Below are 26,085 nucleotides of genomic sequence, written 5' to 3'. Positions count from 1 at the left end.
ACATTTTTTAAAAAGTGCACAAAGACATACCAATTTCTAGGGCTTTTTTCCTCAAAATTGAGAAACCAAAGTGAAGGCTAAAGACCAATAGTGCCTGATACCAAGGTTAAAAATAATTAAAAAGATGAAGTAAATCAGGACGTAACAACTGGGTGATGCCAAACTTGAGTTTGAAAGCCTACAGAATGTCGGTGGAGTGAAAAACTAAAGTTCCAGTTTTGAACTCCGAGGAAAATAATGAGTTAAAGTAGAAGATTATGCAATTAATCTGGATTGAAACACAGGAGACGAGTGTGTACGATAGCATATTTCCATTTTAAAAGCAAGAGTGAAAGGAGCATAAATTATAATAGTATTGATAAAATAAAGACAAAAGAGGCTGCGATGAAGAAAGTGAGTTCAGAAGCTAGGTGTAAGAGAGGGAATGTCTGTCAGAGGACAGGTTTTTTTTGTTGGTCCTATTAATAAATGCGAAATAGGCACAAGAAGAGCCTCCACAGCAGTATTCAAGTCTTGAACAGACATGGGCTTTATAAAAAGTTAAGAAAGGTCAAGGAGGAAAGCAATGCTAGCCATGAAAGTGGAAAGCCTCTACTCGGAAGCAGCTTTAAAAGTGGAAGGGATGTGGAAGTTCCATTTGAGGTCAGGGAGACAATGAGGCCAGGAATGTCAATAGAAGAAGACAGACTAGGAGTGGAGCTATCAAAGACAAGAGGTGGTAGCTGTTGACTAAACTTGTGAAAGACATGAAACAAATAATTGAAGAATAAAGTACATTTAGTAATTCAAGACATAGAATTAGCATTTAGGCTTAGATCATCATAATCAGTAATCTCCATTTTAGAACTGACAACAAAGGTCTTGTCATTATAATACAGGGGTCAATTTTTTGCGTATTGCAAGAGTTATGCCCATTTTCTTTGGCCCCCGACTACTCCAAAAAAAATAACTTGCAAGTTTCCCCTTTCTAAAGTTTTGAAATTGGCGCCGCGCAGCCTGTCTTTTAGCTTCGGGAGGGTGAAGCCTAATGTCTGCGCCGAAAAAAATGATGCATTCCCTTCTGCGCATGCGCGAAAAAAAAAGGACTTTTTTACGTGACTGCTATGGGCATGCATGCCCAGTATAGCTCCCAGTCTGCATTCGGACATTTTTAAAGAGGCAGTTGTGTGTGAGAACTTTAGTTCGCAGTGGGAAAATCGGAGCTGCAATACAATATGCAACGCTGCTCAAGGACCAAGAATTTCTCACAGGATGAAGTGGAGGCACTAGTTACTGTAATTGAGGCCAGATGGCACGAGCTGGACACCAGCAGAGGTCACATAAAGGTTCACCAAAAGAAAGGAAGAAATGCTGCAACCAACTTTCAGAAGATTACTCTGCAATGGTGACCACCCTAAGGTCTGGATCCAGTGCAAAACAAAGTGGCAGGACCTTGGTCAAGTAGTTAGTGTAAATAATATTTTCATTTATTCACTGGAATTGCAATTGTAAATGTGACCATCTGTATATGTCCCACCCAGCAGAAAGACACCTTCTCTAAAAAGTTCTATTTTCATCTTTCCAAAGGTGGCACACAACAAAAGGGAAAGAACTCGAACAGGAGGAGGCCCAGCAAATCTGCACCCACTGACACCTTTGGAAGACAGGGTCGCTGCTTTGATGGGTCCTGCTTGGAGAAAAGCAACCACCACTGCACAAGCTGGGCCAACACTCGAGGGAGAGAGTAAGTCCTGCAAATTCCGGAGTCTGGCTTTGCTAAATGTTAAGCACTGTGCGAGCTAGCCATGCTTCGGTTCATGGGGATGTGTCCATCAGATACGCTTCGGTTGATGCAATGTGCTATCATTCATCGTGGCCCTTCAAATGAGCTTGCTGCCTGTGCTGTGTGAGCCTACTCATTACACCCACCCTGCCCCCTCCACTGCTGCTAACCATTTGTCTGTTCTGTTATATTTTGCAGAAATTGAGCCCAACCCTGACGAGGCTGAAACCGATACAGAAGAAGATTCAGACGCAGATGAGCCTGAAGAGGACAACATCTTCCAATCCCACCTTCCAGACCAATAGCATGGGGGTGAGGGGGAGGGGGAGGGGCAGGGATTGGATGAAGCCCCCACTCTTGTACTCACTCTGGAGGAGGTGTAAGTGCCGCCCATTGAGGTGCCAGGCCCTTTCCTGAGTGGTACGAGTGTTGGGACAGTCATGGTTTCTCAAAGTCTGAGGCTGGGGATTCCAGTGGGATGCAGCGAGGCACACCCAGGGCCCCAGTGTCCGAGGCTGCGGGTCCCAGTGTGATGCAGCAAGCCACACCCAGGTGAGGCGGGGAAGGAGAGCTCAACAGCGCCCTCCTGAGGTGCAGGATCTAATAGATGGGATTCAGATAATGGCAATGAGTGCAGAGAGCATTGACCGCACGTAATCACTCCTGGACACCATCCGTGGGGTGAGTGATGAGGTATCGGAACTGTCAGGAGAAGTAATAACATTCTCACGAGAAATGGAAACACTGTCCGGGTACATGAGGGAGGGAAGTCGCAGGTAGCTGATACACTGTCGGCGAAGATGAGGGAGGGAATGTCGCAGGTAGTTGAGGCACTGTCAGGACACGAGGGAGGGAATGTTGCAGGAAGCTGCTGCAATAAGGGACCACGCCCAGACCTTGTGGCCATTGACAGAATCAACTGCCACTCCAACTCCAATCCCCAGACCAGCCTCTGAAAAGGCCCAAGCTGGGCCTTCCACATTATCGCCTGCCCACAGCCCCATCAACAAGTGCGCATTATCCGAGATGTTTGAAAGAATAAGCTTGGTACCAACAGAAGAAACGCTGCGCCAGCGCCTGCGGGCAGGGGTGGAGTCAACAAGACCAAGCGCAGCGGACGGTCTGAGAATAAGCTGGAGGAGAAATGGCTGCAGCCTTTCTGTGCTGCTGCTGTTGTTATTATTATTGTTGTTACTGTTGTAAGTTATGTGTAAATTTATGTTTTAAGTGATCTTCAAGTTTTTAAGTGATTTTAAAGTTTGTAAGTGATCTTAACTGAAAACTTTAAAGTTTGATACAAGAATATTTTTATTAAAGTTAAATTACAACTGAATCATTCCCATTATTTGTTCCATTATTAACTTTTTGAACCAAAGAATAATAATTTCCATCATTTGTTCCATTAACACGACACAACATTAGGGAACAGGTCCAAACAGTAAACATGGTCCATTTGGAATAGTTGCCACTGAGCCTTCAGGCAGCAAAGCGTTCACGGATGAGCTGTTGGCGCAAGACTCGAGCAATCGTTAAAGGGGCATGACGGCCCGCCCTCCTCCGCCGTGGTGCTCCGGGTTCAGTTAGTTTCATGGCTTCCTCGTCATCCTCCTCCTCGTCACCTGCATCTTCCTCCTCATCAGCCACTCTCGCTTCAGGTGAGTCTTCTACTACCAGCTGCTGCTGCCTCATGATAGCAGAGTTATGCAGCATGCAGCACACAACAGTGAACTGACCGACAATCTCAGGGGAGTATTGCAAGTAGCCTCCGGAATGGTCCAGGCATCGGAAACGCTGTTCCAAGATGCCAATGGTCCTCTCTATTATGCTGCACGTCGTAATGTGCGACATGTTGTATTCCCGGTCAGCTTCCATCTGAGTTAGGAGGAGCGTCATGAGCCAGGTGGCGAGGCCATACCCTTTGTCTCCCAGCAGCCAGCTCTGCCCTTCTGGCTGCTGCTGAAACATGGCAGATCTAGCACTCTCGCGCAAGATGAACGCATCATGGGTGCTCCCAGGGTATCTCGCATCACCTGACATGATGCGATGCATGCCGTCACACACGAGCTGCACATTCATGGAGTGGAAGCCTTTTCTGTTCCTGTACATCTCGGAATCCTCCAAACTTGCTCACAAGGTGATGAGGGTACAATCAATGCAGCCCTGTACTTTGGGAAGCCAGCAATCCTGGAGAAGCCCACAGCACTGCCTGTCATGCATTGCCTGGGTGGTCATGGGGAACTTTATGTAGTCATTCCTCTGGGCATATAGTGCAGCAGTCACCTGCCGAATGCAGATATGTGTTGCATGTTGAGAAATGGCACGCACATCCCCAGTTATGGCCTGGAATGATCCAAATTCATAGAATGAAAGTGCAGCTGTACCCTTGACTTCAACTGACAAAGCAGTCCTCCTGACGCTTCTAGGTTGCAGGTTTGGTTTTACTAACTCACAGATCTGTGTTATAACTTCTTTGCGGAAACGCAGCCTTCTCACAAAGTCTGCATCACTCAGGTGCAGGCCTATCTCAATATACCTGATGTAGGTAAGGCCTCCTGCTCATCATCCTACGATCGCTAAGGTTCCTCATGCGATAACGTCGAATCAATCGTCTCCTTCGCAGCACCATCATGCAGAAGGCTTGCAAGAGGTATGGCATTGTCAATATTGCCCCCAGAATTAAATTGTAGATTAAATTGTAGCTTTGCAAGAAGCTCAAAGCAGCAGGACAAGGAGTTAAGCTTCTCTCCTCTCCTCTCCCCAAGGTTGACACCTTGGTATGGACCACACTTTGGTCTGCGCATGCACAATAGGCTTGCTTAGAACGGGAAGCTAGGCATTCAATGAGGACATTTGGGGCAACGAAGTCGAATGCAATTCTTTCAGTTTAGATTTTTTTCAAAGTACCACCAACCGAACGTCTCCTCACTGGGCTCAAGGGTCAGCCGATAGAAGCGCTCCCTCGCCCAGCCCTCCCCTCGGGCTTCTTTTGAAGCTGCTGTATAGTGTAAGGGTTCTCGTCCCTTCAGTTCGGCTTCCACTCCCCCGGGCTTCTTTTGAAGCCGAGCCCCGAACCCAGGCGAGGGAGCGGTTCCAGCCGCGCTCCGATCCTCCAGCCCGGTGGCGTGGCATTTTGAAACAAAATCCAAAATTTTAAAAATTGCATTAGACTTCCATTTCCTCCATTTTTAGTTTGAAAAAAATTAAGCTTCATGATGCATATTCTTTGTCTTCATGACTCCCTCCCAAACTTCGCATAAAAACAATGGCGTCTTTTAATGTGCGGTGGTTTTTCTTAAGTGCCCAGAAGGTTTTTTGGGTTGCGGAACCAACCAGGAAGCAGGCTATCTTAGATCTGGTACTGTGTAATGAGACAGGATTAATAAACAATATCCTAGTAAAGGATCCTCTCGGAATGAGTGACCATAACATGGTTTAATTTCAAATTCAGTTGGTGGGTGAGAAAGTTGGATCTCTAACTGTGTCTAAGCTTCAACAAAGGAGACTACAAAGGTATGAAGACAGAGTTGGCTAAGATGGAATTAGAAAATAGATTACAGAGTGGGACGGTTGATGAGCAGTGGCAGACATTTAAGGAGATATTTCATAACTCTCAATAAAAATATATCCCAATGAGAAGGAAAGGCGGTAGGAGAAGGGAGAACCATCCGTGGCCAACTAAGGAAACACGGGAGTGTATCAAATTAAAAACAAGGGCATACAATATGGCCAAGACTAGTGGGAAGCCAGAAGATTGGGAAAATTTCAAAAGCCAGCAAAGAACGACTAAAAAAAAATAATAAAAAGAGGGAAGAGGGAAGTAAACTAGCACGAAATATAAAAACAGATAGTTAAGAGTATCCACACGTACATGAAAAGTAAAAGAATGGCTAAAGTAAATGTTGGTCTCCTTGAGGAACGGGGAACAGGAAAATGGCAGAGACTTTGAACAAATATTTTGTATCGGTCTTCACAGCGGAAGACACTAAAAACATCTCAATAGGGGATAATCAAGTGGCCATAGGAAGGGAGGAACTTAATACAATCACTATCACTAAAGTAGTAGTACTTGATAAAATAATGGGACTAAAGGTGGACAAGTCCCCTGGACCTGATGGCTTGCATCCTAGGGTCCTTAAAGAAGTGGCTGCAGAGATAGTGGATGCATTGGTTGTAATCTACCAAAATTCCCTGGATTCTGGGGAGATCCCAGTGGATTGGAAAACCACAAATGTAATGCCCCTGTTTAAAAAAGGAGACAAACAGAAACCAAGAAACTATAGACCAGTTAGCCTAACATCTGTCGTTGGGAAAATGCTGAAGTCCATTATTAAGGAAGCAGTAGCAGGACATTTGGAAAAGCATAATTCAATCAAGCAGAGTCAGCATGGCTTTATGAAAAGGAAATCATGTTTGACAAATTTGCTGGAATTCTTCGAGGATGTAACAAGCAGGGTGGATAAGGAGGAACCAGTGGATGTGGTGTATTTGGATTTCCAGAAGGCATTCAATAAGGTGCCATATAAAAGGTTACTGTATAAGATAAGAGTTCACGGGGTTGGGGGTAATATATTAGTATGAATTGAGGACTGGCTAACAGAAAACAGAAAGTCGGGATAAACGGGTCATTTTTCAGTTGGCAAACAGTAACTAGTGGGGTGCCGCAGGGATCGGTGCTGGAGCCTCAACTATTTACAATCTATATTAATGACTTGGATGAAGGGACCGAGTGTAATGTAACCAAGTTTGCTGATGACACAAAGATGGGTGGGAAAGCAAATTGTGAGGATACAAAAAAATCTGCAAAGGGATATAGACAGAATAAGTGAATGGGCAAAAATTTGGCAGATGGAGTATAATGTTGGCAAGTGTGAGGTGATGCACTTTGGCAGAAAAAATGGAAGAGCAAGTTATTATTTAAATGGAGAAAAATTGCAAAGAACTGTAGTACAGCGGGACCAAGGTTAGTATGCAGGTACAGCAAGTGATCAGGAAGGCCAAAGGAATCGTAGCCTTTATTGCAAAGGGGATGGTGTATAAACGCAGGGAAGTCTTGCTACAGTTATACAGGGTATTGGTGAGGCCACACCTAGAATACTACGTACAGTTTTGGTTTCCATATTTAAGAAAGGATATACGTGCTTCGGAGGCAGTTCAGAGAAGGTTCACTCAGTTGATTCCGGAGATGAGGGGGTTGAGTTATGAGGAATGGTTGAGTAGGTTGGGCCTCTACTCATTGGAATTCAGAAGAATGAGATGTGATCTTCTCGAAATGTGTAGGATTATGAGGGGGCTTGACAAGATGGATGCAGAGAGGATGTTTCCACTGATAGGGGAGACTAGAACTAGAAGGCATGATCTTAGAATAAGGGGCCGCCCATTTAAAACTGAGATGAGGAGGAACTTCTTCTCTCAGAGGGTTGTAAACCTGTACAGTTCGCTGCCTCAGAGAGCTGTGGAAGCTGGGTCATTGAATAAATTTTAGACAGAGATAGACAATTTCTTAACCGATAAGGGAATAAGGGGTTATGGGGAGCGGTTAGGGAAGTGGACCTGAGTCCATGATCGGATCATCCATGATCGTATTAAATGACAGAGCTGGCTCGAGAGGCCGTATGGGTTACTCCGGCTTCTATTTCTTATGTTCTTAAGTTCTTATGATACCCCGTAACTCATTTCTCTTAGATTAAATCAAGACAGACGAGAGATACTGAACTAGATTATACTTCAGTCATGTTCAAGTATTGAAGGCAATGCAGCCACAAGGCCATTTCCTGGTGTCAGAAGCCTGAGCTATGAGGATAGATTGGAGCAATGTAAGCCTTTCAATCTTGAAAGAGGGGCATCCAAGAGATGATCTTATGGAAGTATATAACATAGTTAACAGTATGGAAAAAATAATTCCAGAAAACCACTTTGAAGTAAATTGCGTGAGTAAGACAAGTGAACACTGGTTCAAACTAGAAAAATTACAGTTAGGACTGATACAGGAAGTTATTCTTCACTTCAAGAGTGATCAATACATGTAATTATCTTTCAAACAAGAGTATCAGAATTGAAAACACTGGAATTGTTCAGGAACCAAATGGATGCTGTAACGAGGGCAGGGCTTTAGGATACTACTAGATGGAGCAAATGGCCTCCTATCAGCCGTAATTATCTTGTGAATCTCTATTTGGGTTAAATACCAGAAGCCAACAGGCATCTTTGGAGTTGTACCTTAGTGTGGAATTAATGTCTTCAGGGGAGAAAAGATAAATGGGCAAAGAAAGTTAAATTAACAAAATATATAAAATCCACCTTCTACCACCATTACTGAAAAGATTAAATATTTTAAAAATTAAAAACTTGAGAGGATGTAGGGGCAAGGACAAGAGGGTGGAACTAAGTGGCTAGCTCCTTCAGAGATCCAGCGCAGATGCTGGACAGAATAGTCTCCCTTCTGTGCTATAAAATGTTCTAATTCCATGTACAGATCATTACATTCATAACATAACACTAAAGAATGTCTCAAAATACCTTCAAGAATGTATCCTTGTTTTCAAATTTAAATCTCGTTGCCTATTCCCAGTTTCACACTGACTCACCAATGTCATCATCTGTTCTATCCATAGGATCTTTCTCCAGGCAATCTCTGACAATGTCCCTGCTCATTAGTGGATCTGATGCTCTCTCAATGTCCTCCTCATCATCATCATCTTCAGAGTCTACTGCAGTCTCTGGCAGGCCACTTAGGTCCATATCCCCAGCTTCACTCTCTGTGGCCTTCGAAATAAAAAAAAACATAAGATGATCATGATTAGCAATGATAGATACAAAGGAACAAAAGTCGGCTTCATCATTTTGTTAGGGAATTCCTTGCTGTTTCTCCATATCCCTTAATGCCATTACTTTCCACGTACCTATTCACTTTTTAAACACCTGAATTGATTTTGCATCTATAGTCTTCTGTGGCAGTGTTTTACACATTCTCACAACCTGTTGTATGGTGTTTTGCCTAATCGTCACTCAAATTTAAGATTATTTTCCCTTTTTCTGGATTCTCCTATTAAAGGTTAATCATTTCCTATCTACCTACTGACTCTTTTAAATGGCCAAGAAATCCCGGCCTCCCGCGGGGGGGGGGAGGCAGCCGTTCGTTCTCGCGGGGGGGGGGGGGGGGGAGGAGGCAGCCATTCGTTCCCGCGGGGTGGGGGGGAGGAGGCAGGCAACCATTCGTTCCCGCGGGGGGGGGGAGGGAGTGCGGGCCCGACCGACCGACCGAACGCAGCAGGGGGAGGAAGCCATTCCAGACGGCGGGCAGGGGGGGGGAAGGAGACAGTGAGAAGGCTGCAGGAAGCCACAAGTTCAGCAGCCATTCCCGACGGCAAGGGGGGGCGGGGGGGGGGGGCCGTCGGGAAACGACTGCCTCAACTTTCTGAGACTTCCTGCAGCCTTCTCACTGCTGCAAGAAGCCTCAGTGCTGATGGCAATGTGCTTTTATTAAAAAATGTTCAAAAATTAAACAGCTACAAAGAACTACAAAAATGGCCGAGTGCCAATGTTTCGTTTACACTGCGCGTGCGCGAACGCTCCAACGCGCACGCGCAGGGTTGCCGGCAGGAAAAAAACTAATTTAAATGGTACCCGCCCCCTCCCACTTACAAAATCGGCGCAAGTGGCAGGCTCCGCCCCCCCCTGGGCGCCGCGCCAAGCAGACATGGAGGTGCAGGGCACTCCAGAATCACGCATTTTTTTTCCGGCGCCGTTTTCAGCGTGAAAAACGGGCGCCCAACTCGGAGGGGCGCCCGTTTTTTATCGTGTGGAAACTCGGGGCCAATGTATTTAACGGGAAGCTAGATAAGCATGAGGGAGAAAGGAATAGAAGAATATGCTGAAAGGGTTAGATGAAGCTGGGTGGGAGGAGGCTTGTTTAGAGCATAAACAACAGCACAGACCAGTTGGTCCTGTTTCTGTGCTGCAGACTCCATGTAATTTTATATTGATAGATCTAACAATATGTTTGTATTCAAGTTGTTTAATTTATCATTTGTGATTAATATGCAAAATCTACATGAAATCATAGCAAATTCAGTACAGAAAAGAAAGCTTATATTAAAATCGAAAAACACAGATGGTGCATTAATGAAAAAAATGGTAACATGCAGGTTTCTGTAATGTGCTCCAATACTTTTACCACAAAGGATACTTCAAAGCATCTGAATTACTTGTTTTAATAAAGATATGGCACAGAAAATAACAGATCGGTAAATCTTGTTGCATTAAACACACAAAGCGATGTTGTTTGAAATTAGGAACAAAGGGCTCAATTTTGGCTAGGAGTTGCTCCGTTTTTTTTCGGGCGTAAGTCTTCAAGTACGCCAAAAAAATGCTTTGGGGAAAATTGAGCCCAAAACCCCTTGAGTTTCAAGGTACATTAGGATTCCAGTGAATAGAGGTTATATAACAACAACTTGGATTTATATAGCACTTTTAACATACTAAAACATTCGAAGGCGCTTCACAGGAGCATTATCAAACAAAATTTGACACCGAGCCATATAATGAGATATTGGGCTAGACTTTCCCTGAAAGCCTTCAACGTCCGATTGCCGGCTAAGAAGAACTGCTAACGTTCGGTGAAAAAAGCTGGCGAGAATTTCCATTTAAGTTTAAAGTAAGTAAAACTAATCGCCTGGCGAGAAAATGGGAGTTGCTCACTCATTGTCGACGGTTTTCTCGGCGGGTAAGTGGAAAGTTAGCAACATGGACAGTCGTTACCGGAATGGACGGTAAGTAGTAAAATTTAATCCGAGGCGGCAGTTGGGCCAGGGAGGGGGGGAAAACTTTTTTTTTTAATTTTCAAAAAAAAATAAGAACGTAAAAAGCATTCCGAAGACAGTTTTAACCCTAATCGCCGTGATAAATTAAAAAAAATAATTAAAGAACTTTTAACTTACCTTTCTTTACAGGGTCCCCCCATAGCGCCCTGTAAAAGCAGCTTTTACAGGGCGGTTCTCTTGACGATCTGGACATCAGCGGTTGAGGCCAAACAGGTGGTTGTTCTCGACATTGCACGTGGGTGGTTTGGTCCTGGCGAGCGACTTCAGAAGTGGGCGATACCAAGGCAAAAACTTACGTGGAAACTCTTGCCAGGCGGAAAACCAGCTGTAACGTCGAGAAAATCGTCGACAATGAAGCCGAAAGTCTAGCCCATTAGAACAGATGACCAAAAGCTTAGTCAAAGATGTAGGTTTTTAAGAGCATCTTAAAGGAGGATAGAGAAGTAGAGGAGGAGGAGAGGTTCTGGGAGGGAATTCAAGAGCTTTAGGCCAAGGCAGCCGAAGGCACGGCCAGCAATAGTGGAGTGGTGAAAATCAGGGCCACAATTGGAGTAGCGCAGAGAGCTGAGGGTTGTACAGCTGGGGGAGATTACAGAGGTGAGGCCATGGAGGGATTTGAAAACAAGGATAATAATTTGTAAATTAACGTATTGCCAGACCGGGAGCCAATGTAAGTCAGTGAACACAGGGGTGATGGGTGAACGGGATGTGGTATGACTTAGGACACGGGCAGCATTTTGGATGAGCTCAAATTTAGATGTTGCAATGTGGGAACAGAGGAACAGGAGTAGGCCATTCAGCCCCTCGAGCCAGTTCTGCCGTTCAATTAGATCATGGCTGATCTGTATCATAACTCCATCTACTCAACTTGATTCCATAACCCTCAATACCCCTGCCTAAAAAAAATCTATCAATCTCAGTTTTGAAATTTTCAATTGAGCTAGCTTGAACAGCGTTTTGGGGGAGACCAGCCAGGAGAGCATTGGAGTAGTCGAGTCTAGAGGAACCATTATCTTACTCTGGCAAGATATTTTTGAATGTGCACATTTAACTTGAAAACCTTCCAGTAAAAAGAACACAAAAAAGTATGGAAAAACCATTAGAGCCATCAAGTCTGTTCCTTCCAAAGACCACTTAACAACTGCTTTATCATTTATTGTACTGCTTATAGATTCAGTAACAGGATAGGACTTAGCTATTTGGACCATTGTGCCTGTCCCTCAGCTAGTTCTGCAACTACAGTTATTTGATTCCATTTCTCTGCCCTTTCTCCATGTAAGGGAGATATTTATATTGTGCCTTTCATGACTTTAGGACGTCCCAAAGCACTTTACAGTCAATGAAGTACTTTTGAAGTATAGTCACTGTTGTAATGTAAGAAACCCTGCAGCCACTTTGCACACAGCAAGCTCCCACAAACAGCAATTTGATGATAACCAGATAATCTGTTTTAGTGATGTTGGGTGAGGGCTAGTACACCGGGGAGAACTGCTCTTCGTTGAAATGGTGCCATGGGATCTTTTACATCCACCTGAGGGGGGGGGACACGGGGCCTCGGTTAAAGTCTCATCCGAAAGACAGCACCTCCGACAGTCTAGCACTCCCTCAGCACTTCACTGGAATGTCAGTCTAGATTTTGTGCTCAAGTCACTGATGCGAGACTTGAACCCACAATCTTCTGACATCGAGACAAGAGTGCTACAAACTGAGCCACAGATAAGTTTTATACTATTTTAGACACCTTTTATGCAATTCCTTCCAAGTACTTATCCAATTCCTTATTAAATGATGTTATTGTTTCTGCCTCAATAGTCACTTGTGGTAAAGCATTCCATGTTCCAATATCATGGTGTAAAGAAAATTCATTCAAACTTCCCCTCTGCTTTTCCAGTGATAATCCTGAGTCTATGCTTCCTTGATAGGCAATTAATCAAGCAGTGAAGCAATCTTTCAATTATTTAATCTCCAAAGGAAAGCTTTTCATAAATATCTTGTACATATCACATATTCTGCAAACAAGGTACATTTCATATATTCTATAAACCAATCAGCTCCATTATGCTTGATTTACATGACAAGTCTATTTAGCTGGCACGAGGTATAGTAGCATAGTAGTTATATTACTGGGCTACTAATCCAGAGGCCTGCACCAATAATCGAGAGACGCGAGTTCTAATCCACCATGGCAGTAAATTTGAATTCATTAATTTAAAAAATCTGGAATATAAAGCTTGTATCATTAGTAATGACCATGAAGCTAGCGGATTTTCATAAAGACCCAACTGGTTCACTAAAGGAAACCTGCCCTCTGTACCAGTCTGGCCTATATGTGACTTCAGATGCACATCAATGTGGTTGACTCTTAACTGTCTTCCCAAATTGCCTAACAAGCCACTCAATTGTATCAAAATGCTACAAAAAGTTACAGTAAGAATAAAACCGGATGGACAACCCGGCTTCGGATTTGGACACGGCAAAGTCACATCACAATCTCGGAGTGTGTCCTGTCCACTGGCAAGGCAGACCCACCAGTGCTGATGGCACAGAAGTATACTGTGGGGAGGGAGTGGCCCTGGGAGTCCTCCTGCTGATTACCACCTATTGCCCTCCCTCAGCTGATGAATCAGTACTCCTCCATGCTGAAAAGCATTTGGAAAAAGCACTGAGGGTAGCAAGAACGCAGAATATACTTTGGGTGGGGGAACTACAATGTCCATCACCAAGAGTGGCCCAGTAGTGCCACTACTGGCCGAACTGCCCAAGTCCTGAAGGACATAGCTACTAGACTGGCTTGTGGCAGGTGGAGTGAGAACCAACCTCATGGCCTGGCATAGCCCTCACTCTACCATTACCATAAAGCAAAGGGGCCAATCCTGGTTCAATGAGCATGCTAAGAGCAGTACCTAAAAATGAGGTGCCCGCCTGGTGAAGCTACAACACATGCTAAACTGCAGAAGTAGCATGCCCCATAGACAGAGCTAAGCGATCCCACAACCAACGGATTGGATCGTAGCTTTGCAGTCCTGCAACATCCAGTCGTGAATGGCGGTGGACAATTAAACAACTAAAAAGAGGAGGCTTCATGAACATTCCCATCGTCAACAATGGCGGAGCCCAGCATGAGTGCAAAAGCGAAGGGTGAAGCATTTGTAACCATCTTCAGCCGAAAGTGATGAGTGGATGATCCATCTCTGCCTCTTCCTAAGGTCCCCACCATCACAGAAGCCAATCTTCAGCCAATTTGATTCACTCCACAATATCAAGAAACGGCCATGAGCTCCGACAACATCCTGGCTGTAGTGCTGAAGACGTGTGCTCCAGGACTAGCCATGCCTCTAGCCAAGCTGTTCCAATACAGCTACAACATTGGCATCTACCCGACGAAGTGGAAAATTGCCCAGGTATGTCCTGTCCATGAAAAGCAAGACGAATTCAATCAGGCCAATTACCACCCGATCAGTCTACTCAATCATAAGCAAAGTGGTGGAAGGTGTCGTTGACAACACCATTAATCAGCACTTACTCACCAATAACGTGCTCACCGATGCTCAGTCTGGCAGGGCCACTCAGCTCCAGACCTCATTACAGCCTCAAACATGGACAAAAGAGCTAAATTCTAGAGGTGATGCAAGCGTGATTTCCCTTGCCATCATTTTGACTGAGTGTAACATCAAGGAGCCCTAGTAAAATTGAAGTCAATGGGAATCAGAGGAAAAACTCTCCACTGGCTGAAGTCATGCATACCACAAAGGAAGATGATCGGTGATGTTTGGAGGCCAGTTATCTCAGCCCCAGGACATCGCTGCAGGAGTCCCTCGGGGCAGTGTCCTCGGCCCAACCATCTCAACTGCTTCATTAATGGCCTTTCCTCCATCATAAGGCCAGAAGTAGGGATGTCCACTGATGGTAATTGTGTTTAGTTGAATTCGCAATTCCTCAATAATTCCCACATACAGCAAGATCCGGATAACATCCAGGCTTAGGCTAATAAGTGGCAAGTAATGATCCTCTCCATCAAGAGAGTCTAGCCACCTCCTCATGACATTCAATGGGATTATCATCGCTGAATCCTCCAACATCAACATCCTGCTGGTCTCCATTGACCAGAACCTTAATATAAATACTGTGGCTACAAGAGTAGGACGGAGGCTGGGTATTCTGCAGAGAGTGACTCTCCTCCCAACTTGCCAAAGCTTTTCCACCACTTACAAGTTACAAGTCAGGAGTGTGATGGAATACCCTCCACTTACCTGGATTAGTGCAGCTCCAACAACTCTCAAGAAGCTCAACACCATCAAGGACAAAGCAGTCCGCTTGATTGGCACTCCATCCACCTTAAACATCCAGTTCCTCCACCACCAGTGCACCATGGCTGCAAATTTTACTATCTACAAGATTCACTGCCGCAACTCGCCAAAGCTATTTCGACAACACCTCCCAAACACTGTGACCTCGACCACCTAGAGGGACATGAGCGGCAGACACATGGGAAGACCACCACCTCCAAATTTCCCTCTAAGTCACACACTATCCTGGCATGGAAATATATCGCCGTTCCTTCCTAATCGTTGGGTCAAAATCCTGGAACTCCCTCCCTAACAGCACCGCGGAAGTATCTTCACCACACGGACTGCAGCGGTTCAAGAAGTCACCGTTTTAAGGTCAATTAGGAACGGGTAATAAATGCTGCCCATACTGGCAATGCCTACATATGAATGAATAATAAGACATTTAAAATTGCTGCATCTTAAATAAACAGTATCTATATCTTTTGAACTCATAGAAAATTGATTTGGTAATAAGCTTATAATTCACTGCTGTTAATAACTTTGAAATGCAAATGTTCTGACACTTCTTAAATACTTTGAATTGAAATATGAAAATACTTAAAGAATCTTCTATGATCACACTTTTAAATTAGATGGGTATTTTGTATGCCAGCTTAACCTGAAACCTTCAATTTTACACTATTAAACTTCAGATGAATTAGATAAGGTTTTTAAAACAAAACTTCACCCAATATTTTTTAATTCTAGATTTTGAAAGAACAGTAGTGTGAAGACATAAGACAATAATCAAACATGTATTAAAAAATACAGACTCCTCCAACAATCAATTGTAATCAGTAGCCAGCAATGATTGGAAGAATAAGTTCGTGAGCAAGGAACTGGTGTAAAACATCTCACAGTTCACATCTACCTTCTTGAATGGTTGAAGTTTTCATCTCAGACAAAAAATACTGAATATAAGCTAGAGATGATATGGTAAATGGTAGACAATAATTATGAAAGCTTCAGAATGGGGTAGCAACAGGTGTAAAATGGGAATGGACTCGAGATTGTAAGTGTAAATCCATCCATATAAATGAATAGCATCGGTGACAGACCTAGCTCAACAACAACTTATATTTATATAGCGACACTAATGTTATAAAATGTCCCAAGGCGCTTCACAGGAGTATTATAAAACAAAAAATTTGACAGCAAGTCACATAGGGAGAATATAGGTAAAGGTACACTGCCAAATTACTACTTCTGCTGCACAAGTTCCGCATTGAATCTGCAGCTGGATGAGATGGTTATAATTATTCACAGTACGGCATACAGAATAAAATGTTTCCCTAGAGTGGGTAATCAGCAAGGTGAAGTACTAAACTATTCACTAAGCATATGGTATTGCTAAAACAAGCAGTTGCGAGTGAGACCCATATTGTTGCACCATAAACTGAACAGAGCTGTCATACTGTGAGTAAGCATTTCTTGTATAACTAACTGATGGTACCTAAAAAGAACACTGTTGCTTCAAGCAGGTGTAGCTCTCCTGAAATTGGGGCTAAGCCCCATATAGTCCATTCCAAGTAGAGACTATTAGCTTCTTTACAAGGAGTCAATCGGAGATGATCTTGCTAGTAATAGAGAACCATTGACAGAAGCTTCAGCATCAGTTGCTTGCCATCAACTTGGATTGGTACATGTGCAAGGAAAAGAGAGCACACATATATTTGATCTATATAGTTATTTCTTAGGCGGCAAAGGGAAATGCAACTGTTTGAACATAATAACATAAGAATTAGGAACAGGAGTAGGCCATCTAGCCCCATCTAGCCCCTCGAGCCTGCTCCGCCATTCAACAAGATCATGGCTGATCTGGCCGTGGACTCAGCTCCACTTACCCGCCCGCTCCCCATAACCCTTAACTCCCTTATTGGTTAAAAATCTATCTATCTGTGATTTGAATACATTCAATGAGCTAGCCTCAACTGCTTCCTTGGGCAGAGAATTCCACAGATTCACAACCCTCTGGGAGAAGAAATTCCTTCTCAGCTTGGTTTTAAATTGGCTCCCCCATATTTTGAGGCTGTGCCCCCTAGTTCTAGTCTCCCCGACCAGTGGAAACAACCTCTCTGCCTCTCTCTTGTCTATCCCTTTCATTATTTTGAATGTTTCTATAAGATCACCCCTCATCCTTCTGAACTCCAACGAGTAAAGACCCAGTCTACTCAATCTATCATCAAAAGGTAACTCCCTCATCTCCGGAATCAGCCTAGTGAATCGTCTCTGTGCTCCCTCTCCAAGGCTAGTATATCCTTCCTTAAGTAAGGTGACCAAAACTGCACGCAGTACTCCAGGTGCGGCCTCACCAATACCCTGTACAGTTGCAGCAGGACCTCCCTGCTTTTGTACTCCATCCCTCTCGCAATGAAGGCCAACATTCCATTCGCCTTCCTGATTACCTGCTGCAACTGCAAACTAACTTTTTGGGATTCATGCACAAGGACCCCCAGGTCTCTCTGCACCGCAACATGTTGCAATTTCTCCCCATTCAAATAGTATTCCCTTTTACTGTTTGATCCTGAGATGAAGCCAAGTATCAACATAAACCCTGGTCTTTAAATAAACACAAATGTGTTATTTATTACAGTAGTGCATTTGGGATTTTAAAGAATTGTATTTTTAATTTTAATTTCCAGTTGCCCAGGATAGGTTCTAGAGCAGAAGCTCATATTAAAATATTAGAATGTTCAAAGGTCAAATGTAACAGTGTGGTTCTCAGTCAGTTTGATCATTCCTTTTAACCTGATCCAGAATCAAAAGTAGAGATTTTCTACTCAAACACACATGGTGCACTAGTTGCCATTTCTTCAAGGTCTAAAATCAAGTGGCATTAAAATTTGTTAAGTGTCCCATTCTAAATTCTTCATTAAAAAACAACCCACTTACCTGGTAAAGATCAGATAAGCTGCTGCTGCCAGAGTCGCTGGTGATGCTACATCCTGAATGGCTGGAGGAAACGTGAGACACCTGTGGGTGGAGGCTATCTGTGAGATGTAATTTGGTGAAATCTGCAGGAAGCTGTACAAGGGGAAAAGGATAAAGAAATATAAAAGTGAGAGACTGAAACTTATTCAAGTTATGCATTTCTCATAAAATACTTTCTATTATGCCAATCGTAACAATATGGCGAGCAACAAAATTCCACGTGCACATTTTAGAAATATTTAGAAATTTAAAATAGTTTCACCAAAAATTCAAATAGATGATACAATTTTAAATATCCTAACAAAACTGCCATTCTAACATCTTTAAGACATCATCACTGTTTTTGCTCTCACTTGAAATAAGTAAAACTGTTGGTTTTAAATGAGAACCAGAATGGAACCAGTGAAATAGAAAGACCAAATATGCCATCAATTGTACTACAGTAAAAATCATCTGTTATCTATCAAACCACGCTTTATTACAAAAATCAACAAGAGTAGTTAGCAACATTCAAGTCAGATGAGAAAATGAATGGAAATCAAGGGCTATAAGGACAATGTGGCAAGGCGGAGTTGAGGTAAAAGATCAGCAATGATCTTATTAAATGGCTCGAAGGACCGAATAGTCGACTTCTGCTCCTATTTCTTATAAAACCCTGAAACATACACTGTCCAATAAGGCACAAACTGTGTTCATACTACAGGTTGAACCTCCCTTATCCGAAACCCTTGGGACCTAGACTGTTCTGGATAAAGGATTTTTCCGTTTGAGGGGTGGTCAAATAAGGGGATATCACGGCTGGCTGGCTTGGGGCTTGGAGTACGGCAGAAAGATCATATGGGGAGGGGGGGGGTGGTGCGGGTGGTTCGCGGAGTCAGCCAGTAATTGTGGGAGTCAGCATGAGGAAGAACTTCAATTTGTTCATGTCGGAGTTCTGCGTATGCGCTACCCCGTGGCTGGGAATGGTTCTGGATGAGGGGTGGTTCCGGATAAGGGAGTTCTGGATAAGAGAGGTTCAACTTGTACTAATGAAAAGGGGGGGAAAACAGCTACTTCAGAGAAATGGTAGATTTGACATATTTTTCATTAATTTTTATGTAGGGTAATTATATCAAAAACAAAATCCCTAAAATAACAATTCCATCTCCATACTAAAATGCTCAAATACATTCAGCTGAGGATTGCCTGCTACATATGAGGGGTAGTTTTTCAATTTTGAACAGCACCAAGTGCTGGAAGTTCAAAGACCATTTTGTTAAGAGATTGAAGCCATCCATTCAACTGCCTCTGCTGCTTCCCCTTCACCTTGTACATCAAGTCAAACATCTCCAAAGGCCAAACTCCCTTAGCCCTAATATTGCATCCTGCTCTAGTTTCTCTCCTATCTCCCCATATGCGTTCTTCAAGCTCCTCTTGACCGAGACCCACCTCCTGCTCCCTTGACCCCCATTCCCATTAAACCACTAATCACTCAATCCTTCCTGACCCCCATGCTGACACTGTAAATGGTTCCTCCTCCTCAGTACTGTCCACCTCCCTTTCAAAACAGTCATCATCCATCCCCTCCACAAAATTTGAAGTCTTAGGCCCTCTGTCCCTACAAACTGCCACCCCCATCTATAACCTCCCTTTCCTCTCCAGAGTCCTTGAATGTGTTGACACCTCCCAAATCCATGCCTATTTTTCCTGCAACTCCATGTTTGAATCTCTCCAATTAGGTTTCCGTCCCTATCCTGCTCACTCATCACTCCTCTCCTTTTTGACCTACACTGGCTCCCACTCCCAGTCCTCAAACTCCAATTTAAAATTCTTAACCTCAATATTAAATCCCTTCATCACTATCATTGCAACCTCCTCCAGTCCTACAGCCAGCCTCCTCCAAGAACAATCTGTTCTTCCAACTATCGCCGCTGGAGCATCCTCCCCTCCCTTCAACTCAACTTGGCCAAATGCTCTTGAATTCTCTTCCTAAATTCATCTGTTTATCCACCTCCCTTTCCTCCTTTAAGACCCTCCTTAAAACCGACTTCTTTAACCAAGTTTTATCTCCTCTGACTTGGCATCTATTTATGTCCACTGTTGTACGGAGCACCTGGGTAATTTTTCAATGTTGAAGGCACTATATAAATGTGAATTATTGTTGCTGATGGTCATTCCTCTACGAAGTTACATATTTCCAGGTTACCAGCTACAGAAAAGGAAGCAAATAGTGTGTTTTGGAAGAGCTGAATTTTATGGAGGGTGGAGGATGGGAAACTGGCCAGGAGATTATTGGAATAGTTAACTCTGGAGGTGACAATGGCATGGACGAATGTTTCAGCAGCAGATGGGCTGAAGCAGGTACGAAGCTGGGCGATGTTATGGGGGGCAGGTGGTGGAAGTAGTATCACATATGCTACCAAATCATATCCCCAATCCTGCTGCAGAGGAAAGAAGTTGACAATCGGGCCCTCCGTACCCACCAACCCCCCGCCCACCCCCGATTGGTCAGTTCTTAAAGGCAAAGTATAACTGAGAACCAGATGGCCAAGATTTATTTCCCAGTTTTGCACTGAGTATCAGGAGGAATAACACAATTGGTCTCAGCAACTTAGAGTTAGGGATAGAAAAAAAAAATACAGCTGCGCTTTTGCTCCTAATCATTATCTAGTGACCCCAGATGAAGAGTGCATAGGATTGGGCTAATCTGTGAAGTCCACCATGGGGATTAACAAATAAATATTGACCTTGAAATCCCGGCCTACCCGGGTCCGTATTGAGTGTGTACGGACCCGGGAAAGCATCGCAAAAGCCGGTTTTCGGTGCGTCGAAAACTGTCTTTTCCAATCTATCAAGTTTTTGGCTTGACAGATTTTCTGCATATCGGGGAGAAGGACATTCTCATGGCAGGGATTGGGCTATTTGCCCATCTCTTGACCTGCGAATGTCCTTAAAACTCTAGTGCCTGGTAAAAGCAGGCGCATAGCCTATTTTTACCAGCGTAAGAGCTTTAAAACGTACAAAAATATATAAAAATAAAATTTAAAAAACACATTTTATTGTTAAAAACCCTGCCCACTAAGGTAAGTTTATTTTAAACCATAATTAAAACATTTTTTAATAAATCGGCAAATATTCTTTTTCAAAAAGTTTATATCAACTTTAATTTCTATAATGTATTTATGCGAGTTTAAAAAAAAAATGTTTTATGTAGTGTTTGGGTGTGTTTCTTATTCATACTAACAGGAATTTTGGACTTACAAAACTCCAATTACTATGAATGAGAAAATACTTTATCGTGATTGGGTGTCCAGGCCCACGTGACTCCTATGGATGTCCCAACGTGAACGCGCTCCATTGCACAAGAAGAGGAAGCCTCAGGACCGGGATCTCTGGTGGGCGCAGCAGGAAAAGGTAGGTGCGGATCTTTTTAGCCATTTTCTGGTGAGCGCTCGCGGGAAGCAGAGGACCGGGATTTCAGGGCCATTAATTATCTAGACTTACACATTTAGATCATTTAGAGTCAGCCGTGGCTCAGTGGGTTGCACTTTCGTCTCTGAGTCCATGGACATGAGCACAAAATCTAAGCTGGCACTCCAGTGCAGTACTGAGGGAGTGCTGAACTGTCAGAGGTGCCGTCTTTCAGATCACATGATAAACCAAGGCCCTGTCTGCGAAAAGAATAGGGGGAGTTCTCCCCCGTGTCTTGGCTGTGTACAAATTGGCTACTGCATTTCCTACATTACAACAGTAACTCCACTTCAAAATACTTCATTGGTTGTAAAGCTCTGTGAGACATCCTGAGGTCATGAAAGGCGCTATTTTAAATACATCTTTCTTTTAAAATGGCAACTTGGGCAAAGTGCCCAGATACAACACAAGTTAGTACTATTGGATATTAAGGAAATCAAGAGGTATGGGGATAGTGCAGGAAAGTGGAGTTGAGCAGGCTCGAGTGGCCGAATGGCCTACTCCTGCTCTTATTTCTTATGTTCTTAATGGGAGAAGAGGAAATAGCTTAACTTGTATTATATTGGCAAAATAGTACAGCCTTGGTATCCCCATAATTATACTACATTTGAAGGTGAACCAGACCCAAAATTAATTTCCAAGCATAGCATACCAGTCATTTGATGTATTTTACACTTTTTATGAAACTAGCGAGTTACGTTGGGGTTATCAATGTCTCAATGGACATTTTTGATGTATCACATTTGAGAGTGAGTCTTAAGGGTTTATTCTGCCATGAAGAGCCACAGCAGAGCCTGGTCCTGCATCCACTTGATCTCCACTTGCATGCTTGCTAGAAGGGATTGCTGAACAACCGAACACCAATTCTTTCTCTTCCGTAGCCAAATGGCACAAGACCAACTAATGTGCTTGCAAGGCCACTACAGCTGATATCAGCTAACTAAGCAAAACAAGGGATTGAACCTTGCACAAACAACAGCATCATATGCATCATATGCAGTGGATTTTACCTTTAAAGGAACCCCTTAATTTAACCAGTTGGAAAAGGTGCCAGCATAAACAAGACTTACTTTCGGGGTAGGTGTCATTTTGATACCAGCATATTCTTTTGGGTACAAAATACTGTGCCCAGCAGATTAGTACTGTTGGGTATCAATGCAACATTGTTTTTACAGTGACACTACTAAATTAGACTTGGGATTTGCTTTGAAATTTCAGTACTTGTGCTAGCACATCCATTTAGGAGGAAATATTTTAAAAGCAAAAGGAACAAAATTAAATGCTGTCATGAATCAGCATTCTCTTATCTTCAAGAATAAATTGTTACGTAGACCACTGCCATAACCCCAAAAAACATTTGACATTTTTCCAATGACATCTTTGAAGCTCAGAAGCTTGTCTTGTACCTGCTTCAAATGTTGGCAGTCAGCAAAGCATCTCTGAAATTCTGGAAAAAAATCCACCTTGGAAGCTAGTGCGCACAAATTTTTTCCAAAAAGAGATACAACGCAGTAATAAAATACTTTCTTTTCAGACTGACAAAGACAGCATTAATTGAGATCAGTCAGCGATTCTATTTTCCCCACTATGACTTCATTAAATATTTAGTGCTTTTCCAAAGCCTGTTCAAAGAAATTCCTACCATTGTAAAGAAGCTTATGAAAATGTTATGTCTCATTTCTATGCACAGCTCAGGAACAGCCTACATTAAAGGATTAGCACATTGCAAATGAATATGCAACTTGCACCACGAAGCATAACAAAATCTAGCAAATGCTTATGCAACAGCATAAAAGAAAATTGAAGAAACCCTATGAATAGACCTTTTCAAGAAACAGTGGCGACAAAATATTTTTTGTAGTTGTTTGTCCTTATCAAGGTGAGGAATGACATTGCATGAGATTGAAACTGTTGTGTATGGAGAAAGAGTCAGACTGAACACTGTGAGCTCAAAGTAAAGTGTGACCGTAGTCTTTTATTGCAGGTCTACAGAATGCCTCTCCAACCTGTAAAGCCTCCTTAAATACCTGTGCTCCCAAGGGATTATGGGATCCCTTGGGACTCCAGGGGATGAGCCCTCTGGTGGCTTTACAGAGTAAATACAAGTATACATACATAACAACACTGCCCCCCAAAGTCAATAGTGTAACTATTTACAATGTAAGTCGATCTGGGGCCCTTCTTGCCCTGGTCGATCATCTCGGTGTGAAAGCTGGTGTTGTTGAATCATTTGTTGGGCCCTCGCTGGGCTGCTGTACAGCTGGCCTTGCTGGGCTACCTGGTGTGTTGGGTTCTGCTGGGCTGCTGTGGATGAGGGGTTCTGTTTCGTGGTCAACCGTGGTGCCGGTTGCCACTGGTATGTATGTTGGGGGGATCAAAAGAGGTAGGGTCCAAGGTGGGTAGTCCGTGAATCTAAGTTTGATTTGGTCCAAGTGTTTCCGGTGAATGAGTCCATTTGAAAGTTTGACCCGAAACATCCTGCTCCGCTCTTTGGCCATGACAGTGCCGGGATGCCACTTGGGACCTTGTCCATAATTTAGCACAAATACAGGATCATTGATTTCAATCTCATGTGACACATTTGCGGTATCATGGTATGCACTTTGTTGAAGCTGCCTGCTCTCTATCTGTTCATGTAGATCAGGGTGAACTAACGAGAGCCTTGTCTTAAGTGCTCTTTTCATGAGCAGTTCAGCAGGTGGGATCCCAGTGAGTGAGTGAGTGGGGTCTCGTGCGGTAACTAACCAGGACTCGGGATAGGCGAGTCTGCAGTGAGCCTTCAGTTACCCTCTTCAAGCCTTGCTTGATGGTTTGCACTGCTCTCTCTGCTGGTTTAAACGGGGCAGATGCAACATGTTTGATCGTGTTACGGGTCATGAATTCTTTGAACTCAGCACTGGTAAAACATGGCCCATTGTCGCTCATCAGGACATCGGGTAGGTCATATGTGGCAAACATGGCCCGCAGACTTTCAGTAGTGGCAGCGGATGTGCTAGCCGACATTATCTCACATTCAATCCACTTGGAGTACGTGTCTACAACCACAAGGAACATTTTATCCAAGAATGGGCCTGCATAGTCGACATGTACCCTAGACCACGGTTTGGAGGGCCAAGACCATAAACTTAGCGGCGCCTCCCTGGGTACATTGCTTAACTGTGAACATGTATTACATCTGTGAACACAGGATTCTAAGTCCGCATCAATACCGGGCCACCACACGTGGGATCTGGCTATCGCTTTCAGCATTACGATGCCTGGGTGGTACTGTGGAGGTCATTGATGAAATTACGACTCCTCTGATGGATTTGGAGTTAGAACTTCCCCAGTCACCCCATCTCATTTCCAGTTGAAAATACCAGCTCTGAGAACAGCGCAAAACCTGTGCACCAGGTCAAAAATATTAGACCAGGAAAAACTTCTTAAAAGCATTCCGAACGTACAGGTGGTGAATTTCTGGTTGGCTGCTGCAACTTCAGCGTTAGAGCTGTGGAAACCCAGGGAAAATGGCAGACCAGTGGGAGAACCCCTGCAGAGATTAGTAACTTTATGGGTACGCTTGATTTTTTTCAGTGTGTTATTTTTAGGTCTACATATTGGGATATGAGGAAACAGCATAATCACTCAAAATACCAAAAGAAAATTATTAGGGAGTTGTATCTTGTCTCTGGAAGCGTGTACATGTTGTGTTTTATATTATAATTCTCTAATTAACAACACAATGTTAAAAGTACAGAGTATTTTAATCCGGAAAACATAATAAAGGAGATTTCAGGAGTAAGAAGTCTAAATCCACTGTATCAATAGAATTTAAATATTATTAATTTCCTCCTCCCCACAGACTCAAATATGTTAATTGCTAGTGCGAGTCTCATTGACTGAAAAAGAGCTATGATGCTCAGAGAAGACTCTAATCAACTGCAATCACTTTTTGGGAAAAATAAATTATTGCTATTTGTTAAATTGTATAATCCCCAAAAACAGCAGTCCGCGATTAACCTGCAGCTGTTCATTGCGCTGCAGGCAAGTTAAATTGATGCTGCCTGCTGACTTCCATGTTTCCTGTATGCAGCCAGCGCTACCCGTGCTGTTCATTGGCTGCAATCGTCAGCAGAGGGCCCGATATTGCGAGTGGGGATAGCACTATTTTAAGGAGCTGCATTGTGGCTGCAAGAGGTGGTGGGAATCATTTGAAAACTGAATCTCATCCTTTGAGGAATGGCTGAACATGAGAGAGAGCATGCACCAAGGTTGTTTGATAATGCACTGGAGGCTTTGGTGCAAGAGTTAGAAAGAAGGGGAGACGTCCTGTATCCGCAGTGGGGCCGGAGGCCCTCCAGACATTATGTTCAGAAAGCAGTGGGAGGACATAGCAGTGGCGGTCAATGCCAGGCCTATAGCTCCAAAAATATGGATTCAGTGCAGATAGACGTTTAATGATCTGACATGAGTTGTCAAGGTGAGTAAATTCAATCTTCAAATGGCATATCCTACCAATTGCACCACTAGCCTCATCCACTGCACCCCCATCACCCACCTACCAACACTTCCAATTCATATGGTTTACCTCACCCTCACACACTTAGCACTGTTGCAAGCCTCACACCCACAACTCACACACACAGGCAGCTATTCAATCATGATAACCACATTGCAGGACACTCACTGACACACTTCCCTCTTTCTTACAGGAGAAGGTGGAGCATAACAGGTGGTAACAGCAAAAAGCTGGAGGAAGCACGAATGCAAGTTTAAACTCCCAAGTAGGAGACTGTGCTGGCCATGATGGGAAGGG

The 26,085-nt window shown here is 43.5% G+C and overlaps 1 protein-coding gene across 1 annotated transcript in view; it reads right to left on the bottom strand.

Moving 5' to 3' along the window:
* rapgef2b (Rap guanine nucleotide exchange factor 2b) overlaps positions 1 to 26,085 on the bottom strand; it is a 710,204-nt gene that overhangs the window by 219,928 nt on the left and 464,191 nt on the right. The window contains exons 7-8 of the mRNA XM_070871784.1: positions 17,802 to 17,933; positions 8,347 to 8,524 (exon numbers count right to left, since the gene is read on the bottom strand). Of these exons, the coding sequence (XP_070727885.1) occupies positions 8,347 to 8,524; positions 17,802 to 17,933 (310 nt within the window). The remainder of the gene's footprint in view (positions 1 to 8,346; positions 8,525 to 17,801; positions 17,934 to 26,085) is intronic.

This window comes from Pristiophorus japonicus, chromosome 2 (genome assembly GCF_044704955.1).
Source record: "Pristiophorus japonicus isolate sPriJap1 chromosome 2, sPriJap1.hap1, whole genome shotgun sequence".
NCBI classification, from domain to species: domain Eukaryota; kingdom Metazoa; phylum Chordata; class Chondrichthyes; family Pristiophoridae; genus Pristiophorus; species Pristiophorus japonicus.
Note: the sequence above shows the minus strand (reverse complement) of the source record. Positions and strands in the feature narration are given on the sequence as shown.